This window comes from Eptesicus fuscus, chromosome 8 (assembly GCF_027574615.1).
Source record: "Eptesicus fuscus isolate TK198812 chromosome 8, DD_ASM_mEF_20220401, whole genome shotgun sequence".
In the NCBI taxonomy this organism is placed as follows: Eukaryota; Metazoa; Chordata; class Mammalia; order Chiroptera; family Vespertilionidae; genus Eptesicus; species Eptesicus fuscus.
Genome location: NC_072480.1, coordinates 4,643,301 through 4,667,229, shown reverse-complemented (window position 1 = coordinate 4,667,229; position 23,929 = coordinate 4,643,301). Strand labels below are relative to the sequence as shown.

The 23,929-nt window shown below is 39.6% G+C and overlaps 1 protein-coding gene across 2 annotated transcripts in view; it reads left to right on the top strand.

Moving 5' to 3' along the window:
* The window catches only part of NBEA (neurobeachin), an 896,160-nt gene that overhangs the window by 818,718 nt on the left and 53,513 nt on the right, over positions 1-23,929 (top strand). For both annotated transcript variants that reach the window (XM_028135810.2, XM_008158996.3), the window contains exon 49: positions 20,316-20,483. In XM_028135810.2, coding sequence (XP_027991611.2) covers positions 20,316-20,483 — 168 coding nt within the window. The remainder of the gene's footprint in view (positions 1-20,315; positions 20,484-23,929) is intronic.

Genomic DNA, 23,929 nt, shown 5'->3' with positions numbered 1-23,929 from the left:
AGAGTTTAGAAATTTTCTGCTCTTGAATCTGATCTCTATAATTTACTAGTTTCATTGTCCTGGGTAATTGAGAATATCTCTTTCCCTCACATTTTTCATCTGTAAAATGGTGATACCTTGTTAAAAACCATTATTTATCATAAAATAATTTGCTTTCAGCATGCAATTTAGTGATTTTTAATAAATTTAGTAATGTGACCATCACTACAATCTAATTTTAGAACATTTTCATCACCTCCACGATCCCATGCTCACCTCAAGCCCCAGGCAAGCATTAATCTACTTTCTATTTTAATAGGTTTCTCTTTTCTAGTCATTTTATGAAAATAGAACCATACGATATGTGTTCTTTTGTGTTTGATTTCTTTCACTTAGCATAGTTCTATGACTCATCTGTGTCTTAATGAATATCAGTACCTTTTTCTCTTTTGGCATAGTAGTGTTCCATTGTATGGATAAACCATATTTTGTTTATCCATTTATCAGGCGATGAACACTTGGGTTGTTTACACTTTTAGGTTATTATGCATAATACATTCACATACGGATATCTATATGGACATATGTTTCATTGCTACCTAGTGGTGGAATTGATGACTTGTATGGTAACTTTATATTTAACATTTTAGGAAATTGCTTAACTGCCTTGCAAAGTGACTATAGCACCTTACATTCCCACTATCAATGTATGATGATGGTTCTAGTTCCTCTATATCTTCATGACTGTTTTTTGTTGTTGTTATTATAGCCATTCTAGTGGGTGTGAAGTAATATCTCATTATAGTTTTAGTTTGCATTTCATTAGTGACTAATGATGTTTGAGCATCTCTTCATGTGTTTTCTGGATGTTAAAACACTTTTGGATATATTTTAATAAAACTTTAATTCATGATTCATTATAGATACAACCTTTGTGTTCTTCATTACTGAAAGAAGTTCATATGCCCTTTACTAATGATATGCCTAATTGGAAGGGAAAAGGCAGTTGTGCTTCTAAAAAAACATCCCAAGAGTAGCATCGGACAAAGAATTTTGTGGATGGTAGGGAAAAATAATAATTATTATGAATGAGAAATCATCAAATAATTATTATTAATATAAACTAGATAAACAAGACCATACACTCTTGACAAAACCTGCAGAAAATTCACAATGCTTCATTCATCTAGTATGTTAGAATGTAATGCAATCCAACTAAATAAACTTTTCAAATAAAAAAAGTTTCTATATTTTTATAGCTACATGAGAACTTTTAGAAATATTGTTATAGTTATTTTTCTAAAATGTATTTCTATTGGTTCTCTAACCTCTGATGCAAAAGATTAAACTTCTTTTTCTTAACACAAGTACCCATTATTATTCCATGAAGTGATATCATCCTATACCTATTGTTTTTCTATTCTTCTTCTTTAGATTGTCGGCTATCACCACACTTTCCTTGAATAGCCAGACTATTAGAATTTGTTGCTCATAATCTCCTCTAGTCTACAAAATCAGATAATCAATTTCTTCCGGCCTTATGATAAATAAGAGTCAGTCAAGTGCTAATAGAGGCCCTAGAAGAAATGTAAACTTTGTAGCTTGGGTAGAGAGTGACAATCTTCTACCTCAGGTTTCATTGAGCAATTCCAGGTTTGGGAGTTGTGTACTGAAACATAAAATGACAAAGTCCTACCATTAGTAAGTGGAATGTTTCTATAAACAGTGTCAAATTTATACATTTTCTTACATATAAATAGGTAGCTATGTGCCTGGCCTAGAATACTCTCCTTGGTGCCCTTGCCTACAATTTTTTCTCTATCTTCCTCATTCTAAGACTTACTGCTGGCAACTGCTGCAAATCAGGATGGAAACCCTAATCTTAGTCACCATACTCTCTGATCCAGGGATGGTCTTGAGCCAACTCAATATTAATGTTAACCAAGATAAGATAATGGCACTGATAGTGCTTGTGGCCTATGCCACTTTTTGAGTGTTTATTCTTAGTCATATTCTGTACTAGAGTTTCAGGTACATCCTCAAAAAATCTTTTGAAATAATTATCATCCTGAAACCTAGTGAGGTAAATTACCTTGCCAAATATCACCTACTTTTCAAAATAATAATGCGTGTTCTTATCCATAGTCTCTGGGATAGAGGGAATGGTGGCTTGAGGAGCTGTATAAAGGGAGAAGGGAGTGGGGAAGGTAAGGAAACATGTCTTGTAATCAGAAGCCAGGACCTTGAGCCTTGAGGTCAGAAAAAGAAAAGTAAGAAGTGAGTGGAAATTCATACCGTTGTATGGTGTAAGAAGATGGTCTAATTCTAATTTCATTTTTTTCTCATTATCTGTCCAGTTTCCCCAACACCATCTATTGAACAGAGTATCTTACCCCACTGTATGTTTGTGCCTCCTTTGTCAAATATTAATTGACCATAGAGGTGTGGTTTTATTTCTGGGTTTTATATTCTGTTCCATGCCAGTCTTGTCTGTTTTTATGCCAATACCATGTTGTTTTGATTACTATGGCCTTGTAGTATAGTTTGATATCAGGTTGCATGATTCCTCCAACTTTGTTCTCTTTTCTCAAGGTTGCTGTGGCAATTTGGGGTCTTTTGTGGTTCCATATAAATTTTTGGAATATTTATTATAGTTCTGTGAAGTATGCCATTGGTACCTTGATAGTTTACAGATTGCTTTGGGTAGTATGGATATTTTAATGATGTTCACTTTTCCTACTTATGAACATGGAATATCTCCCACTTATTTGTACCTTCTTCAATTTCTTTCTTCAGTGTCTTATAATTTTCCGAGTATAGATCTTTTATGTATGTGGTTAAATTTATTTTTCTAGGTAAATTTTTATGCAATTGTAAATGGGATTGTTTTCTTATTTTCCTTTTTGATAGTTCATTATTGATGTATAAAAATGCACCTGATTTCTGTTCATTATTGGTATATAAAAATGCAACTGATTTCTAGATATTTATTTTGTACCCTGCTACTTTACTGAATTCATTTATCAGTTCAATAGTTTTTGGTGAAATATTTAGGATTCCCTATATACAGTATATCATCTGCTACAATTTAGTTTTAATCTGTGGCACTCTGGCCTATCTCATTATTCATATGATCACCACATAAAACTTTTTAATAAAAATCTCTCTTCTTAGGAATACCTGATTCTCACCAAATCGTTTCATATTATTTGGGTTTTAAGAGAATCCTAGGTTACTTATTGAAAGATGAAAGATACATCCTGAGAAATAATAGCATGGTAAAAACAATTTAAACTTCGTATTATTTGTTTACACCCCAGTGATCAGACATTACATCTCTATATATAAAAGCCTAAGCGAACGGTCTACTGAATGACCAGTCGCTATGATGTGCACTGACCACCAGGGGGCAGATGCTCAATGCAGGAGCTGCCCCCTGGTGGTTAGTGTGCTTCCACAGGGGGAGCACTGCTCAGCCATAAGCCAGGCTCACAGCTGGCGCTGACAGGTGCAGCTGAGGCGAAGCAAGCCTCTCCTGCCTCCACAGCAGTGCTACTGAGCCGAGTGGCAGCAACAGCAGGCACAGCAGGGCCAGGATGAGCGGGAGCAGCACCCAGCCTGGCTTGGGCTCCTCCCCGGCCACCTGCCACTTTGTGCACTGCTATATCCCTCAGGGGATGTTGGACTGCCGGTTTCAGCCAGATCCCTGCAGGGCCAAAACTGGCAGTCCGACATCCCCCGAGGGGTCCCGGATTGCAAGACAGCACAGGCCAGGCTGAGGGGCTAGGCTGAGGGACCCCACTGGTGCACGAATCTGTGCAGCAGGACTCTAGTAATTTAATATGTGAGCACCCCAATAAATCCTGTACCCATCCAGCACCATACTTAGTTATTAGAATATTATTGACTATATTACCTATGCTCTACTTTACATCCCCATGACTTTTCTGTAACAATCCATTTGTACTTCTTTATCCCTTCACATTTTTCACTCAGCCCCCAACCTCTCTCCCATCTAGCAACCAACAAAAAGTTCCCTGAATCTATGTCTGTTTCTGTTCTGCTTGTTCATTTTGTTTGTACTAGTAGATTCAACTGTTGATAGATATGTATTCATTGCCATTGTATTAATCATATTTTTGGTCTTCTTTTCTTCTTTTTAAATAAGACCCTTTAACATTTCATATAATACTGGTTTGGTGGTGATGAACTCCTTCAGCTTTTCTTGTCTGTGAAGCTCTTTATCTGACCTTCAATTCTAAATGATAGATTTGCTGGGTAGAGTAATCTTGGTTGTAGGCCCTTGCTTTTCATCACTTTGAATATTTCTTGCCACTCCCTTCTGGCCTGAAAAGTTTCTGCTGAGAAATCAGCTGACAGTATTATGGGAGTGTGTCGCTTATGGAGGTCATTGGGTGGTGGTGCTCAATGTGGTCTGAAGCTGTCCACTGGGTACACTGGCCTTGGGGGCCTCCCAGGAGGTGCACACTAAGGTCAGCCACCACCTGTGTGCTGCCCAAGGCTACCAGGCATAAACTACAAAGTGATCTGCAGATAGCTACTTCTTGTGCTGGTCTTGGAAGTGCCCAGGCAAGGCCAAGCTGTAAACCAAGGACAGGCAAGGAATAGTGGCTGCATCAAAGGAATAGTGGCTTCTGCCAGCACTTCTGTCTGGGAGAAACCTACCACACTAGCTCTCACCCTGATTCCAGACAATTCAATTCTTCCTGATAAGTCTCTGGTGCCTTTCAAGCGACTGTCCCTGTGCTGGAGCTCAGAGAGTGTGAATTTGAGTAAGTCTGTGCACCAGTCCTTTAAGAGGAACTGCCTTGAACTCTAGCAGCTTCCATGTCACTCAGCCTTAATCCTCACTGGTTTTTATAGCCAGATGTTATGGACACTTCTCTTCCTGGCACTGGAACACAGGGCTGGGGAGCCTGGTGAGGGGCTGGGACCCCTCATTCCTCAAGGGGTATCCCCATAGTTGAGGTAACCCTCCTGATTTTTATCTGTCACATATGGGAGTGGGACTAGCTGTTCTACATCTCTGCCCCGCCTACCAGTCTCAATGTGGATTCTTCTTTAATTTTATAGTTGTAGGAATTCCATTCAGCTGGATTTCAGGCAGTTCTGAAAGTTGGCTGTTCTGTATTTTAGTTGTAATTTTGATGTGGTTGTGGAAGGAAGCAAACACCACGTTTACCTATGCTGCCATCTTGGCCAGAAGTCAAGCAATTTAAACTTTAAAGTAGATTTTCCCTCTTACTTTAAGAGAGAATAAAATATACTAATGCAAATTTTGACTAATATATTATTTTTATTTATATTTGCTAAGAGTACTTCTATTGTGCATAAATAAAATATATTAAACAACTTACTCCCAATATTAACATAACCATTTCAAGACTTAAGTTGTGTTTTATGCCCCTTGCCTCTTATATCTTGTCTTTCTAACAGCTCAAATACTGCTAGGAAAACTTTAAGGCCAATACTGTGCTTGTTTAAAATAAATCTCACCATTTAATATCACTGTAACTATTTATACAATGCACTGGGAACTGTAAGGATTGCATCTCATGTGGTGAAGTAACTGTCCCTCAAAGATTTGGTCTCACATATTCAAAAGATTTAAATTTAATAACTGACAAAAATATGAGATATAAATACTTGTGTTTTTATGAAATTATCATAAAACATTTTCATAAATGAATTGTACATTTTTGTTATAAGTAATAAGTTCTAACTTGTATTTGTGAAGAAATGAAAGTAAAGCACTGGGATTTTTCTCTCTTCTAAACCAAATTCCTGTTCCTGTTATCTTATAGTCATTAATGAATCTAATAAGACTTGTTAACTAAACCTTTATGCCATGGAGTGAAAGGTTTTCACAAAATTCTGCATATTTAGGGAAATCAAATTGCCTCAGTCTTGGTTCTCCACAGCACTGGATGCAGCGCCAGGTTGAATCAATCATATGTAGGGAGTGCCTTGCTAGTGTAAAGGTGGCTTGAGAAGTGGTTATTCATTTGCTTCTTTCCTTTGGTTTTCCTTGAACAGACTATACAGACTAGAAAGGAAATGTTTTACATCTATAGCAGCCATTCTTGGCTGCATCAGAGTTAGAGCTGAAGGACAAACAGCTGATTCTGGGAACAGTCGTAAGCAACAGAGCTATGAAAAGACAAAATGTAGCTGTGTGTCTACAGCTGCCTTCCTATCTCAGCATCTCCTGTTCTGCTTTTCCTCACCTTGAAGTGTTTCTTCACCGTACTCTGATCATAGTTCCTTTTCTCCAACTTGTGGTCAGCTTTGCCATCATACTGATGGGAAATGATTAGACTGATGTCATTTTAGGTATCTGTGTTAAAACTTGAAAATTTAACAAATTATCTAACATACTTTATTTCATGCTGAAGAAATATTTATTTGATGAATATTTTTCTAATATCTAAAGTCTGTGTGGTATTATAAAACGTGAAAATATTTCCATTTTCCATGAATTTTCATTAATTACATGAACACATCTATTTTTATATTATTTTATAACATTATCAAAGTTTATTTACTTAGATATTACTATTATATGACTGAGTAGTTCATATGGGATTTAGTTCTTATGAAATAGGTTTAGAGAAATTGTGCTCTAGTACAATTATAATTTGGATTGGGATATCTTCAGTTATTTGAAAGAATTCTTTGTAATAAGCCTAAAGTATAAAATCCCAAAGAAATGACATTCACAGTGGTAGCAAAAAGCCTTCATTTCTTTGTATGGACTACTATTCTGTATCCACAAGCATTCTTTTAAGCTGTCACTAAGGAATTCATGGCAAAGAAGACAAAAATGATATGATGAAAAGGAATGGCATCATTGAGTGGAGACGATTATGTTTGTTGTCTCCTGTCAGTGACTGAAAAGGCATCTGGCGCATTTGTAGAAGCCTTTACATGTCTACAGCTTCATTTTCTTTTCTCACATTTAAAAATGAAACCTACTTTGATTTTTAATGATGTATTTCTTTTAGTCTGTTGCTTTTTTAGTTATAAGCAATAATAGATATAATTGGTTAGAGTTGTATATATTCATAATTACAGTGACAGGGATTGTGTTTCACTGAAGAACTGTGAAATTCAAAATTTGGTCTCATTAGAAAATCTGGAAAGGTGATATAGACATTTTTAGTAGACATTTTAATAAATCCTAAATGCATTTAGTTCACATATCAAGAATTGGTTTAATTTATCCACACCAAGCTAGGTTGATTATGACCAAGTCTCTCATGAGACATTTATAAAGCACTGTGCTCAGTTCTAACATGATTATAATATGACTGCCTCATAAAGGACAGAAGTAGAAAGTACATCTGATAACATTACCCTAATGCTGGGTTCATCAATCATAATCTGCCCTTTTTAAAATTTATTTTAGAAAAAGTCCTTTCATGGATGTACACTGATATCTCCACCAGCCCTCAGCCCACAGGTCCTGGTGCTTCAGGGCCAAATGCAAGACATTCTTGGTCTGCAGAGCAGACCCCGGTGCACTGAGGCAGAGAAAGTGGAGATGAATGTGGCTTTGCTCTTATTGTCATACAATCTTTATAAGATTTTCATATTTTAAAGAAAAAGTTTCTTTTGTGATAGGTAAAAATTTGCAAAAAAAAAAAAATATTTTAAACATAGTATAACAAGAATTTTTGGAAGTCTCTACAGCATCTTAAAATATTCAGATGGATACCTTGTGTGTGACAGCCTGCTTTGCCACCTGTTTGCTATGACACCTTAGACAAAATAAGGCACTCTTCTCTCTTGGAGTGTCAGTGTTCTCCTTGTCTCTGAAACTGGGCATTGGTTAGTACCTAGACCTTTATTGAGAGCCAGCTCTGATAAGGCATGATGGAAAACATAAGGGAGCATTGGACATGGATCTTACTCTAAATAAAGCTGGAGTAGAACAGTTCCTTCATTTATCCCAGTCATCCTATATAATAAAGAGGTAATATGCAAATTAATCCTCACACCCTCACAAGATGGCTGCCTATGACCAAGCCGGCAGGGGGTTAGTGAGGGACAACCAAACGACTGAACATGCAGGCTGTGTGGGGCAACCAGGCAAGCGGAGAGCCATGAGGGGCAACCAGGCCAGTGGCGGGGGGCAGTTAGCGGTGACCAGGCCAGCAGGGGGGGGCAGTTGGGGGTGATCAGGCCGGCATGCAGAGGCAGTGAGGGGCGATCAGGCAAGCAAGCAGGTGAGCGATTAGGAGCCAGCAGATCGAGCCTAAACTGGCAGTTAGACATCCCCCAAGGGGTCCAGGATTGGAGAGGGTGCAGGCTGGGCTGAGGGTACCCCCCTTCATGCACGAATTTCATGCACCAGGCCTCTGGTCCTACCTAATAATAGAGTAATATGCAAATTGACCACACCTTCGCTACACTTAAGCCACGCCCACCAGCCAAGCCACACCCACCAGCCAATCAGGAGCAAATATACAAATAAACCCAACCAAGATGGCTACAGCCACTGAGAGCGGGAGGGAGGCTTGGGTTTCTGCGGTAACAAAAGAAGCCATCCTGTTGCCGGCCTAAGCCTCCACTCAAGGCTACAAAGTTTCAATTATAGAAGCTGAATTAACTCCAACAGAAATCGCTGCTGGCCGCGAAGCGAGCAGCAGGCTTGGCTTTGCTCCAGGCTACAAAGTTTCAATTGTAGAAGGTAAATAAATTCCAGATACCAGGGCCTCCGCTTGGGTCACCAGGGGACATGGCTGGCCTGAAAACCACCACAGGCCCCTCGCTCAGGCCACCCCATGCCCCAAGGGAACCCCCACCTTTCAGGGCAAACCAGTCAGCCCCCACCCATGCACCAGGCCTCTATTCTATCTAATAAAAGAGTAATATGCAGATTGACCATCACTGCAACACACAATATAGCTGCCCCCATGTGGTCAAAGATCCTGCCCCCATGTGGACACAAGATGGCCATCACAAGATGGCCAGCAGGGGAGGGCAGTTGGGAGGCACCAGGCCTGCAAGGGAGGGCAGTTGGGGGCGATCAACCTTGCAGGGGAGGGCAGTTAGGGGTGACCAGGCCAGCAGAGGAGGGAAGTTGGGGGCAAACAGGCTGGCTGGGGAGCAGTTAGGCATCAATCAGGCTAGCAGCAGAGTGGTTAGGGGGTGATCAGGCTGGCAGGCAGAAGCAGTTAGGGGCAATCAGGAAGGCAGGCAGGTGGTCAGTTGGGAGCCAGCAGTCCTGGATTGTGAGAGGGATGTCCAACTGCCTATTTAGGCCCGATCCAGGATCGGGCCTAAACGGGCAATCGGACATCTCTCGAGGGGTCCCAGGTTGGAGAGGGTGCAGGCTGGGCTGAGGGACACGACCCCCCCTCCGTGCACGAATTTTGTGCACGGGGCCTCTAGTTAAGTCATAACGGCCTATTACGCTTCATACTTCTCTGGGTTCTGGGAACATGACCATGAACAACACGGTCAGTATTTGGAAGGAACTCACACTCTAGTTAGGAATACAGACAATAACACGGTTATAGTAAATGTAAGCAGTGCTGTAGTCTCCTCAGTCCACAGGTCATTAGTGAGCATCCCAGGCACTGTGTGCATGTTTGCAGTGCACCAGTGAACAAAGATCCTGCCGTCACAGAGATTACTTTTGATCAAAGGTAGACAGACAATAAAGAGTAAATAAGTAAGTAAAATATGTAGTATGCTAAAAGGTAATCAATACTATAGGGAAAAAGTAGTAAGAGATCAGGAAAACAAGGATGGCAGTCAGGATCCCCTCCTTGTGAAGGTGCGACTGGAATTAAGGCTTGAAGGATGTGGGAGAGTGAACTAGATGACTCTTGGGCAAAGAGCATGCAGGCAGAGGGACATTGGTAGCAGGGTCAAAGTGTTTAGCAAGGAAGCCATTGGGTTTGGGTAGAGTGAGCAGGGGGCACACAGGAGGAGGACTGAGCCTTGAAAGCCATCGAAAGCACTTTGCATTTTTACTGTGACCAAAATGCAGTCATTGCAGCACTTTGAGCAAGAGTGCTGTGATCTTATTTATTTTCTTTTTTTTAAAATAGCTTTATTGAGATAGAACTCACATACAATACAACTTACCCATTTTAAGTGTATGTAATTCAGTGGTTTTCTTTATAATCACAGATATATGCAACCATCACAACAGTTAATTACAAACATTTTCACACTACTAAGACAAATTCTCTTACCTTTTAACTCCTCTTCACCCCCCAATCTGGAGTAGCCAGTAATCTGCTTTCTGTTTCTATAGATTTGCCTATTCTGGAGATTTCATATAAATGGGAATCATAATGTGTGGCCTTTTGTGACTGGCTTCACTTAGCATAATGTTTTCAAGGTTCATTCCTATAGTACCAAAGTATCAGTACTTCATTCCTTTTTATCACTGAATAACATTCCACTGTATGAATATACCACATTTGGTTTATCAGTTTAACTAATATTTAGGTTGTTTCTACTTTTTGGCTATTGTGAGTAGTGAATATTCTATGCTCATTATTATAAAACTAGTGGCCTGGTGCATGAATTTGTGCACATTGAAAGTGAATTAATTAGAAGAAATATTTTAATATTGCTATTTGTCCTTTCTCTATAATAGAAGTGTCAGAGATGAAAGAAAATTAGTAAAATGTATATGAAAATAATGTACACATTTATTAATAAATAAACAATAACAACATGATATAACAACAAAGACATGATATAAAAACAACAAAACATGACATACAAACAAAAAACAAGGTTATAAAAACAACATTGATACAATGACTGATAAGTGATTAAACTTATTCTAATATTGCCCTGTATACCACATTAAAAGTAAAAACACTTTCAGAGTGCTTGGCTAATTTCCCTTGTGATGAAGTATTTACAACTTTAACTTTAATGTCACATACTCTTCAAACTCGAGAGAAAGCAACATATAACTGACCATGTCCAAAAACAGGTTCAGGTAGGAATATTCCTACTCTGTCTAGAGTTTGTCCTTGTGATTTATTAATAGTCATCGCAAATGCTGGCATCACGGGAAACTGTCTTCTAATTAATTTAAATGGGAAGCCAGTGTCAGATGTGGACAAATCAATTCTTGGAATCAGAACAACCTCTCCTTCCACAGATCCTGTTAATACTTCAGCTTCAATTATGTTAGGTCGCGATCTTTTGATAATAAATCTAGTACCACTACAAAGACCCCATTTACTATTATGATTTCTCAGTAGCGGGATGATTGCACCCACTTTCAATTTTAGTTTATGACATGGCATTCCCGAAGGAGTAATACTATTAAGAAATTCCATGGGAAAATTTTCCTTTTCAGCATCATCTGTTGAATCAATGAAATCATCACTCACATATGTGAAAATCTCCATTGAGTATATCCAAAATTTCTTCATTTAATTTTTGAATGTGCTCATTTTTTGGACAAAGAATCGCACATTTAGATGTATTTTTAACATTATCTCTAGATATACTATTTCCAAAGGTAGCTTCAATAATAGATCCATTACAAATCATTTCATGGGGGATTTCAATAATATTCATTCTTAAATAAAAACTGCTATCAAGTTTGCCATCTCCAAGTTTTACTAACTATTCACTATAAGCAGAATCCTCTGATCTCATATTTGTTTTAAGAGACAACTGTCTGAAACGTCCCCAAACACTACAGTACTTTAAACTTGTTTGTACTATGGCTGATCACATAGCATGCGGTACAATACTGAGACATTGTCGAAAATCCCCTCCGAGAAGGAGAACTTTCCCAACAAATGCAACATTCAAATTCATAATTTCTCTTAGTAATCTGTCTATGGCGTTTATAGCATGACTGGATGCCATGGTGCATTCACCAATAATAAGAAGTTGGGCCTTTTTAATGGTTTTAGCAACTTTACTCTATATATAGAGTCTAGATATTGAAGTTTCATTTAATGGAATTGGAATTGGAATAATGTTTTCAAGGTTCATTCCTGTAGTACCAAAGTAGCAGTACTTCATTCCTTTTTATCACTGAATAACATTCCACTGTATGAATATACCACATTTGGTTTATCAGTTTAACTAATATTTAGGTTGTTTCTACTTTTTGGCTATTGTGAGTAGTGAATATTCTATGCTCATTATTATAAAACTAGTGACCTGGTGCATGAATTTGTGCACATTATAAAGATATGTTTTTCCACTACCACCTGGACCATCCAAGAAAAAGCATTTGGGGTGTACAGTTTGATCTTCGATGGCTGAAGTTATAGTCTGAAAGGCTGCCAACTGTTCATCATTCAGAGAATTTATCAAAACCTCTTCCTGTTGTCGCTCATACGATTCATCACATGTATTTGTATTTGTTAATAAAGCATAGTATGGAAGTTTGAAATGCGAACATTTCATCCCATGCAATGTGAATACTTCTTGAATTTCGTTAAGGGCATGCATTTCACAGTTCACACAGGCACCTTCTCTTTGGTGTAATTTCCAACAGAAATCTTCAATAAAAGGAGATTTATTCTCATCCCATAATTTGTCTGCATCAGGACATCCAAACATGCATATATATGCACAATGTTGCCATTGTTGTTTGGGCATATTAAGAATGACTGCATTGTCAATCGTATCTTTCCAGATAGTATTGTTGATTAATAATACTCAATGTTTAGCAGCTTCATGAAATGTATCATAAATTACACCTCCTACAGTTTGCAGATCAGCAAAACTTATTGCACCTTTTACATGCAGAAGCAAAAGTCTAAAGTGATATCATTCTGATTCTCTAAAGCTCACAGTGAACAATTTACCTAATACTTTATTCCCACCCTTTTGGTGTTTCCTCTACAAAGAATTATTGAACACATAATGTTGTGGAATCTCCCAATAATAATAATTATGCACATCAGAATCTTCTGTATTTAATAAGAACCAAGCCATCAAAGTCGAATTAGGCCTTTTATCTCTATCTATAACTTCAGCCAAATCATCAGTATGAAAATACAAATTCTGATCATTTGGCAAATGAATAGCTAATCTTGTGATTGCATGAGATTGGTCATGCATTCGCATTGCAAAAAGTCTCCAAACAGCCTCAGGAGCGCTCACATACCTTGAGGCAATGAAGTCTTGTCCTTCGTCATGATTGATAACATTTTTTTTTCAGAAATTTGAATATTTGCACAATCGTGTCCTTTATAGCTGTATTTAAATAAATATTTGACACTTTTAATCCATGTGCAGACTTCAGCATTTATATGACAGTTATATTTAAGGCACAAATATGGGTTATAAGGTACAATCCAAGTGTTATCGACTTTATTTCCAATAGACATGGTGCTACCAGATCTTTGTTTGTATTTGGGATATCCATCAATATTTCCAATGGTCGCATTTTGAAGTTCTTTTGGATATCCCTTTGGACATTTTCCATTTTCCATACATGGACTATTTGGATTTTGTATTCCACATGGTCCATGTACCATATTTGATTTTACAATTTGAAAAAGTCGAGGACACTGGTCTACATCTGCCTTAACTATACAGTCAATGTCATCTCCTTTTCTTAATTTGGATTCACTATCTAATATCAATAATATGTGAGTGTGAAGCAATCCGCGTTTCTGAAATTCAGTGATATGAATTTTAGCTATTACTTTGCCAAATAAATGGAATTTACACATATCATTTAAAAGAGCATTCAGCTTAATATTAAAAACTCTGGCTACCAAGTCAGGTCTGTTTTCAACTTTTTGCCAGCGTTGTAGATTGTTTATAATATCTGCCCATTTTGGGTTGCATGTCATGGTTATGAATAAATAGGGCTTGCCATACTTCGTTACAATTGCCATAGCATCCTGATATCACTGCTGCATATTTCTGGTACTACCCTCAAAAGATGATGGAAGTATTATCATTTTACCAATTGGCACGTTGTCATTTTCAGATCTAGATTTGAGATAATCTATCAAACCACTGAATTTTTCAACTATTAACTTAGATTGGTTTGCTTTAATGAAATTTACCCAATTGGCTTCCATTTTTGAATATGAATCTACAATATACTGTTGAGTTAATTTTCCTGCATTTAAAATAGAATTGAACGTGTCCTGAACGGAGAGATGAAATCTATAATACTGCATTTGTGTGACTCGTGTCTTTACATTTCATCAAGTATTATTGTCGATTACACTGTCATCTCTGAGTCTTAATGCAATATCCGTTCCCCAGCCTTTTTCACCATGTGGAAAAAGAATAGGATATGTCATTGCATCTAATGTAGGAAACAGGATACCGATTTGTTTCATTTTAGTAGCATTTGGATTATTGGGATCTGGTTTACAATGAATGATCAAGTCCCTTTCAAAAGGAGGTTCTCCATCTTCATTTCTGAATATGACAGCAACCTCGGTTCCACGGGGAGAATTATATCTACCTGGGTCACTATTACGATTATATTTAATTGCCATTGTTAATTCTGTGGGAGCAATACCTTTCGCTGCTGCTTCAGATTGGGCTTCCTTTTCTACCTCATGTAGCATCTTGTATGATTTTGTTAATTTGTTTATTTCATGCATGAGGTTGTTGATGTTGATCATGAGTCTTTCTGAGCAGCCTTGGTTTTCTGGCATTGCTAATCTTTTACTTGTTGCTTCAGCCATATCTAAAATATTGAGTTGAGCAAACATCCAAGAAACACCATCCAAAGGATGTAAAGTTCCAGTATGGTGATAAACTTGTCCGTGTATCCTAAAGCAGTATGGCCCATATCCTGATGGCGATGCAATATTTGCACCCATTGAAGCAAAAGCAAAAGAACTATTTATCAAACGAATATTTTCCATGAAATTTTTACTGTCAGAATCTTCGATTATCATTAATTTTTAAAAATATGCCGGGTATTCTGGAAAATATATATCATTTGGACAAACTTTATTTTTGCTACATCAAATAAATTTTCCATCAGATGGTTTTTCATAGGAGAAGTTTAGTGATAGGCAGAATTGGCATGTAACAGTCATTCCACCACAACTATGTTTGATAATTTCATCCTCATTTACTTTGCTGTGAAGGCAGGTCCTACCTACCATTATTGGTAGTACTTGTCAATGGCTGTTCTTCAGACATATTCTGTCAATGACGCTGGCTTCTTTTGGCTTCAGAGGTACGTTGTGCCAATAGTTGGTCTTCAGACATATTCTGTCCTGATGCCAGCCTTTAGGAATCAGGCTCCTTCCTCTCTCCTGTCACGGTCCCTGGTGGGGCCAATTGGGGTGGGGCCAGCTGGGGAGAGGGGCTGCAGGAGGTTGGGGGGTGCTGATTGGCTGCCAGTGAGTGTGGGGTGTGGCAGACAGGGGCGCTGGAGCAGTTGTGAGCTGAAGGCCGTGGCGGTGCACTTCCAGTCTTTGTGGCTCGTCACTTGGGTTGGTGGCCCGCTCAGTGGCCGCTGCTGGGGCCTGGGCCCAAGTCAGAAGGAGGTGGGGAGGGAGCCCAGTCCTTGCAGCGGCACAGGAAGGGCCCCCTGAGGAGCCCTTCTCCAGATCATGGCCCCTGGTTGTGGCGGCATCTGCTGGCGATCCTGAGGACGCACTTGAGGCTGACACTCAAGTCCCTGTGTCCAGCCGGACTGGCATTTGCTCCCCAATCTTGCAAATGCTGTGCTTGAACTGAATATAAAAGTAGAAAGGCCAGTGTGGCCGAGCTGAATAAACCTCTGTGGGAGGCGACTGTGGCTGATCAGGGGACAGTGCCAGTCAGCGAGCGGCAGGCCCTGCCCCCCATCACCAGGCTGCCACCATTGCTGGTGGCCTCCCTCTGTGGGAGGCAACCCCGGCAGGCCGGTTGGAGGACCCTTTTATTATATAGAACTAGCGTTCCCGTTGCAGGAAAAATCCTGCAATAGGATTTCCTGCTGCACTCTACCCTGCCTCCCCTCCGCCCTTGTCGCCCGCCCCGCCTTCTCCGCCAGCCCGCCTGTGTTTCCCTTTGGCCCCGACCCGCCTCCGCTCTGCCCTTGTCGCCCGCCCCGCCTTCTCCACCAGCCCGCCAGCTTTTCCCTTCGCCCCCGGCCCTGACTTCGCTCCTCCCTTCTCCTCCCCCGCCCCCGGCTTGCTTGCTTCTTCGAAGCTTTACTCCCTTCTGCAGCTCTTGGCTTCTTTCAATGCTGTCTTGATATGCAAATTAGCCACCATCTTTATTGGTGTAATTTGCATACTCGTCCTGATTGGTTGGTGGGCGTGGCTTGGCTGGTGGGTGTGGCTTAGGTGTAGCGAGGGTGCGGTCAATTTGCATATTTGTCTATTATTAGATTATAATCCTATCTAATAAAATGGTAATATGCAAATTAACCATCACTCCGCTACGTAAGCCACGCCCACCAGTCAAGCCACGCCCACCACCCAATCAGGGCGAGTATGCAAATTAACCCCATCCAAGATGGCTACAGCCACAGAGAGCAAGGTTTCCCAGGTAACAGAGGAAGCCAAGATTTCCATAGCTGTTGCAGGCCTAAGCCTCCACTCAAGCTACAAAGTTTCAATTATAGAAGGTAAACAAATTCAAACAAATGGCGGCAGAATGGAGCTTGAGAGAGCAGGCCAGGGTTGCCGGTGGCAACAGGGGAAGCAAAGCTTTCTGCACACCCTGGCCGGGCCCACCCGCTTAAGGCAACAAAGTTTCAATTGTAGAAGGTGAATTAACTGCCACAGAAATGGCTGCCACCCCCGAGGGAGCAGCAGGCTTGGCTCCGCTCCAGGCTACAAAGTTTCAATTGTAGAAGGAGAATAAATTCCAGATGCCAGGGCCTCCGCTTGGGTTGCCAGGGGGCGTGGCCGGCCTGCAAACCATCACAGGCCCCTCGCTCAGGCTGCCCCACGCCTCAAGGGAACCCCCACCTGATCTGGGACACCCTTCAGGGCAAACCAGCTGGCCCCCACCCCGTGCACCAGGCCTCTATCCTATCTAATAAAAGAGTAATATGCAGATTGCTCATCACTGCAACACACAATATAGCTGCCCCCATGTGGTCAAAGATCCTGCCCCCATGTGGACACAAGATGGCCACCACAAGATTGCCAGCAGGAGAGGGCAGTTGGGAGGCACCCGGCCTGCAAGGGAGGGCAGTTGTGAGAGACCAGGCCTGCAAGGGAGGGCAGTTGGAGGTGATCAACCCTGCAGGAGAGGTCAGTTAGGGGTGACCAGGCCGGCAGAGGAGGGAAGTTGGGGGCAAACAGGCTGGCAGCAGAGTGGTTAGGGGGTGATCAGGCTGGCAGGCAGAAGTGGTTAGGGGCTATCAGGATGGCAGGCAGGCAAGCAGTTGGGAGCCAGCAGTCCTGGATTGTGAGAGGGATGTCCGACTGCCTGTTTAGGCCCGATCCCAGGATCAGGCCTAAATGGGAAGTCGGACATCCCTCCAGGAGTCCCAGATTGGAGAGGGTACAGGCTGGGCTGAGGGACAACCCCCCGCCATGCACGAATTTCATGCACCAGGCTTCTAGTAATGTTATATTAGTATTATGATGATTATTATATAATGTTCATTCTATGAACATTCATGTACAAATTTTATTTGACTACTCATTTCCAGTTCCTTTGTGCATATACCTAAGAGTGGAATTGAAAGGACCACTCTGGCTGTAGTGTTGGGAATGAACTGTGGAGGCACAGGGTAGAATCAGGCATATCTGTTAGAGGTTTATAAGAGATGATGGTGGCTTGGAGTATGGTGGTAGCAGTAAAGGTAGTAGGAAATTACCGTATTTTCCGGCGTATAAGAAGACTTTTTAACCCAGGAAAATCTTCTCAAAAGTCAGGGGTCGTCTTATACGCCGGGTGTCATCTTATAGGGCGGGTATATCCCAAACTCTATATTTTAACTGGAAAAGTTGGGGGTCGTCTTATACGCCCAGTCGTCTTATACGCCGGAAAATACAGTAATTGATTTTGGATGTATTTTAAAGTTAGAGCCAACATTCTCCTCTGCAGTTGTTAGCAGTAACCATTTGCCCGCACATTTCTCTAGTCTTACAGAGCTGGTTAAGGATGGGGGCCAAGTGTGCAGAGTGGTGATAGCTGGAGCAGCAGAGATAGGCCCGCTAAATTTAATAATTTCCACTAGAAATGGGTTGGGGGTGGAGGTTAGTGCCTATTTCCACTTTGAGTTCCAGCATAAATTCTAGCAGCAGTAAGAGACCAAGTCAACATGTTTATTTTCCATTAGATTGTCATTATTTTTCCAGGATATGGAATGCTTACTCATCTGTATTCTTCTAGGTCCTGTGTCTGACACATGGTAGGTGCTCAGTAATTTGGAGCTGGAGAGAGATTAGACTATGTTCACCTTGTGTTTTTGCATTTCAGTGAGATATGTTTCTGGAGATTAGAAATTTGTCTTCTTTATCCCAGTATCACTGAGTTCTAGAACACTACCCGGTACACAATCATCGCTCCAGAATGAATGAATGAATAATGAATGAATGTTTGTTCCCTCTGAAATTCTCTTTACCAGATGTTCTCACAGTTCACTTCCTCCTTGTAGTTTTTAACTGTCACAAACTCAAGGACGCCTTCTCTCTCCACTGCCTCTAAATTAGCAGTCCCACCCCATACATACACACTCCTTAATTTTTTCCTGCTTTTCTCTTTCCTTTAGCACATATCACCTTCTCACATACTCTGTATCTTATTAATTATCTTGGGTTTTGTCGGTTCCCCTCTGTAATGTAAACCCCCTGGCAGTGATTTTGTTGTCTTTCATTCACTGCTGTTATCCTAGGATCTAGAGCAGTATCTGGCACATAGCAAATAATCATTATAGGTTAAATGAATAAATGAGCTTTTTTGCCACCCCCACTCTCACTTCTTGACATTTCTTTTCTTCTTTCTCATGACCAATACATTTTTCCCATTGCTTATTCAATCAATAAATATTTACTAAAAACTTATATTTAATGCTAGGTTTGGAGCTATGGGACTTGCAAAAGAAGTATTAGATAACTAACATAAGTGTGTTATGTTTGGAGGAACCTTGGAAGATTTTAATTAGAGGATTGCAGTATGAGCATGATGGTTTCCGAGGTCTGTCCCACAAGCAGTGTGTAAGAAAGAGGTTGAAGTCTGTTACATGTGGAGAGCAGTGAGAGAGCTAAGACTTGGGTGGTGCCAGTGGGAATGGAGTTACGCCTCTGTATTATATATCCAGTAAGCAATCAACTAATAGAATAAAATAAAGTAAAATGCCAGACATTTTGAAAGGAATAAAAAGAAAGAGATTGAGGTTAATAAATCATTACCTAAATGTGATCATAGGAAAGTTGAAAAGTATCATTCAGATATTTTATAGATTTTAAAAAATGAAATATAATTAACAGAGGACTAATTTCAAGTGCTTTTTTATAAATGAATTTCCAATTGGTTTTAAGATCTTATAAATCAGAGACATGCATCCAGAGAATGAATTCATCCACATATTTAGTTACAGCTATAATGTAGAGAATTGGTTTTTATTGCTATACATAGTTAAAATTTAAGAAGCTAGTTCTACAGCTTTTTGCTCATGTTGCTAAAATCAGTGTGCTCTTAAAATGAATAAGAAATTGATGATAAATGAATGCGTTAAATGAGAGGCATAGTGAGCCACACATTGTCACTGCTCATGTCAGTCATAAACTGAACTCCATCTCTACATGACAAGTTACCTCTGGGAAGCTTATGATGTCTTCTTAGGAAAAGAAAAGGTCTTCTTTTTTCTGACTCTTTATGAGCTCATTAACTCTCAGCAATTTCCCACCAGCTAACAAACATCTAAAATTGCCAAGTGATTCCAAAACTGTATAAAAACAGAGTTAATTTGTGACAGAAGGAAGGCATTCCCTTTTTGTAGAGTTAAATTTTGTAGAGGTAAGTTTGCATATTTAGGCAGAAAAATATGTGTATATCAAAGTTTCTAATAAAACTGTTGTGTTTCAAACTAATGTTTCAAAATTAGGAATAAAATAATTGTAAAATAGCATTAAAATAGTCATTTCAACTTATCTTTAAACATGAACATGACTTTGTAAGGAATGTATTTAATATTAAAATTTATATTGTATATGTAATGGAGAGAAGAGAAAGTTAAGCATTTAAGAAAAAAATTTCATTCACATTTATTAGATGTTGTATTTTGCCATTTCTAGGAGCAGAAGATCAAATATAGATAAAATATAGGCGTGTAAAGAGCATATCCTGCCTATTTATATATAATATTTCAAAGTAAGAAAAAAATAGAGCTAAGTTTGTACGGACTCTCATTTTCTTTTCTTGACTAATTTCAGGCCTTGGAAAGTGAATTTGTTTCTTGCCAACTCCATCAGTGGATTGATCTTATATTTGGCTACAAACAGCGAGGACCAGAGGCAGTTCGTGCTCTGAATGTTTTTCACTACTTGACGTACGAAGGCTCTATGAACCTGGATAGCATCACTGACCCTGTGCTCAGGGAGGTAGGTGTTCAGTCCCATAATTTAAAAAAATAAAAATCTGTCATCCCTCAAACACACATGTGACTTTCCAGCTCTTTCTGTATAAATTTTCTTTCAACATAAATTTTCACAAAATATAAATTTCAATCTTTGACAAATATGGAAAAATGAATGTTATATATCAAAACCAAGTAATGAGATCTGCATGTTGTTCCTATATGAATTGCAGACATATATGATGAACTCAAATACCCTTATTTCATTTTACTTCAGCATCTTCATTAAAATGCTTAATGACTTATGTGTGTAATTAATGAAACATAGTTGAATATTTAAATACTAGGAGCCCAGTGCACAAATTCGTGCACCTTGAAAGGAACTGTGGGCCATGAGGCTGTGGTGGGCACAGGAGCGGGTCTTGGCCCATCCTCCACACCCCCACCTGCCTCCTCCCACCACGGCCCTAGGTCCCCTGTCTGCCTGTAGCCCCGCTCCCACCACCGCCACTCCCACACACTGATGGCACTGACCCCGCTCGCACCTGCTGATGGCGCTGAGCGATTGGGGCCGGCACCGTCAGTGGGTGTGAGTGGTGGCCGCTGTCCTGATCATCCCTCAGGAGCAGGGGGAGGTAGAGAAGTCCTGAGGGGCGATCAGGGCCGGCAGCTGCTGCTCGCACCCGCTGACAGTGCCGAGTGATTGGGGGTGCGAACGGTGGCTCCAGTGCTGGCAGCAGGTGCGAGTGGGACTGGCGCCGGCAGCAGGTGCGAGCACCGGGTGGGACTGTGGCGCGTGGAGCAAAGAATTTTCAGTAACCACCGGAGGCTCGCCCTGATGACAGCAACCAGTGCCCCGCCTTGGTCTGGTGTGACCGCTCACCTGCTCCACCATTCTGCCGCGGCCGACACCCACCATGTTCAGTGCTCTGCCACCTGCTGGCGATGCCTGCCATGTTTCGCGCGCTCCCCCTGGTGGTCAGCGCACATCATAGCGACCGGTTGTTCAGTTGTTCTGCCATTCAGTCTATTTGCATATTAGGGTTTTATATACAGGCCGTCCTCGGGTTACATCGGACTCGATGTACATCGTTTTGTGGTTATGTCACCATCTCCCATTTATTTGTAAAAAAAACTTCCATCATTTTGACGTATGTACATATGTGCTTTATGTTTTTTATTATTTATTTACCACAAGTAAAGGTCAGGAATTGTTATCTTTCTTTTAAATTTTTTTTACTGTTTCACTTCATTAGTGCTGTGTATGTGCTCCATGTGAGTGACGTAGGTGCTCATGTAGGTGAGTTCCCGACTTATGGCGAAAATCGCATTACGTTGCGCCATAAGAATGGATCTCTGATGTAACCCGAAGACCTACTGTATATAGATAGATAATAGTACATATAAAAATAATCTGCCAGTGTGTTTTTTTAATAAAAGCAAAATGATAACCTTCTAGATAGAATACTCAAAAAAATACATCAATGAAATAGATGAGGCTATAGTATTTTATTCCCATATGTTCTCACCCTAAAATTTTATAGTGAACAGTTGGAAATTATATATTATAGCAGCAATTATCAACCTTTTTCATTTCATGGCACACATGAACTAATTACTAAAATTCTGCAGCATACCAAAAAGATATATTTTTTTGCTGATCTGACAAAAAATTGGTATAATTTTGATTCATTCACAGTGATTATTGTTGTGTTGGCTGTTGTCATTTTTTTATTTGACAATTCAAGGGAAAAGAGGTCAGTGCCCCTGACTAAATAGGTATTGCATGTTTTAAAAATTCTTGTGGCTAACAGGTTGAAAATTGCTGTGTTATAGTATTTGTATAAGTATTTTCAGTGAAAATATTCAGATAAAATATGTAAATCACTTCCACATTGCATAACATGATTTAAGATAGGTGAAAAGAATGAACATGCAACAGCTGCTACATAAGTGTCACTGCAAGGAAGCTCTATTCCAGTCTTCCTTCTACCATCTGCTTTATGCAAAACAATCATTTCTACATTTTCATTCAGCGAAATGCTTTTTAATTTTTAATTTTAGAGGTGGAAAACTTGTAGATTTGGACAAATAAAGCCCTACAAGAAGAACTTGCATCCATAAAGTTATTTCTTACATACCTCTATAAAAACAAAAATGACTTTATTTGCATGGCTTCAAGCCAAGAAGAGGAAAGAGAAGGGACATGTCTCATAATCATTGATCATTGGACCCTTACGGCTAATATTCAGAAAACACATTGCAAGCATGGTATTAAGTGCAATATTATAGCATATTGTGTACACAAGGAAGTAGAATTATTGCCTGAAGCTAGGAGTAAAATATAGAGACAGATAATAAATGAATGAGAGAGAAGTCAGATATAATGAAATTAGTTGGTGAAATAGGGATATTCTCTACAAAACATTACACTCACCTAATTTAGTATCTCCCCAGTTGTGTTCAAACTATAAGATTATTTTGTAGGAGATAATTCTGACTGAGCTTAATTATTCTCTTAAAAATACACCTTTGCTTAACACGCCCAGTTCTATAAACTCCTTACAAACTACATTCTCCTTTTAAAACCAATACTTTAGAATTATAAAAAAATAAAATTATTAAAATAGCTTCTTATTTTATTCCAAGACCAACTCCAAATTACTTTTTTTACTTTTAAATATTGTAGACATTTTTGCTCCTGAATATTTTATTATATACTTTATCCATTATAAAGTTCTGTTCTTATAAAGAAAGTTGCAAGATAATCTTCTTGGATAAATACAAATACTTTAAGCTTATTGTATGTAATGAAAGTGCAAGGCACATTAAAATTGACGAAAAATAGATTTTTTAATATTTAAATGAGAGGGGAAATTAATGAGAGAATAAAGAGAAAATGGAATCAGAACTGAGACTTTCTTTACATGGATATAGTGTTTATTATTTGAGTCCTTAAAAAAATACCTGCTTCTACAAAATACCACACCATTGCTTTGGACAGTGAAAGAAACAATATATAGGTCTTAATTGTCAAACTGTAGAACTTCCTACTGAGTCATTAGATGAAGATGTGTAGTGTAAAATTTTTCTTTTGGGTGGGAATGGTTCAACCACAGGGTTTTTCTTATTATATAGATCATTGGAACAATATGTAGCATACTGCTCCTGACGGCCTCGTAGTGATGCAGACTGTTGAGTGCCAGGGTACTTTAGTTCAGGACTCTCTCCTCTAGCACATCACTGCTGAATACTGAGGTTCCATTAGAGAAACCCTGAGAGTCATTCTGTGGCATGTGTCCTCCTTCCCTAGGCTCCATACTTGCCTCCCAGACCCAATAACTCTTATTTTTCAGAATACTAGGTGAGGAAACATATACCTGGAACACAAGTTACTTCCTTCCCCAGCCAGGATAGGCCGAAACACACACCAGCAGAGATGTTTGCCCTGACCCTAGGACCTGTGTCAAC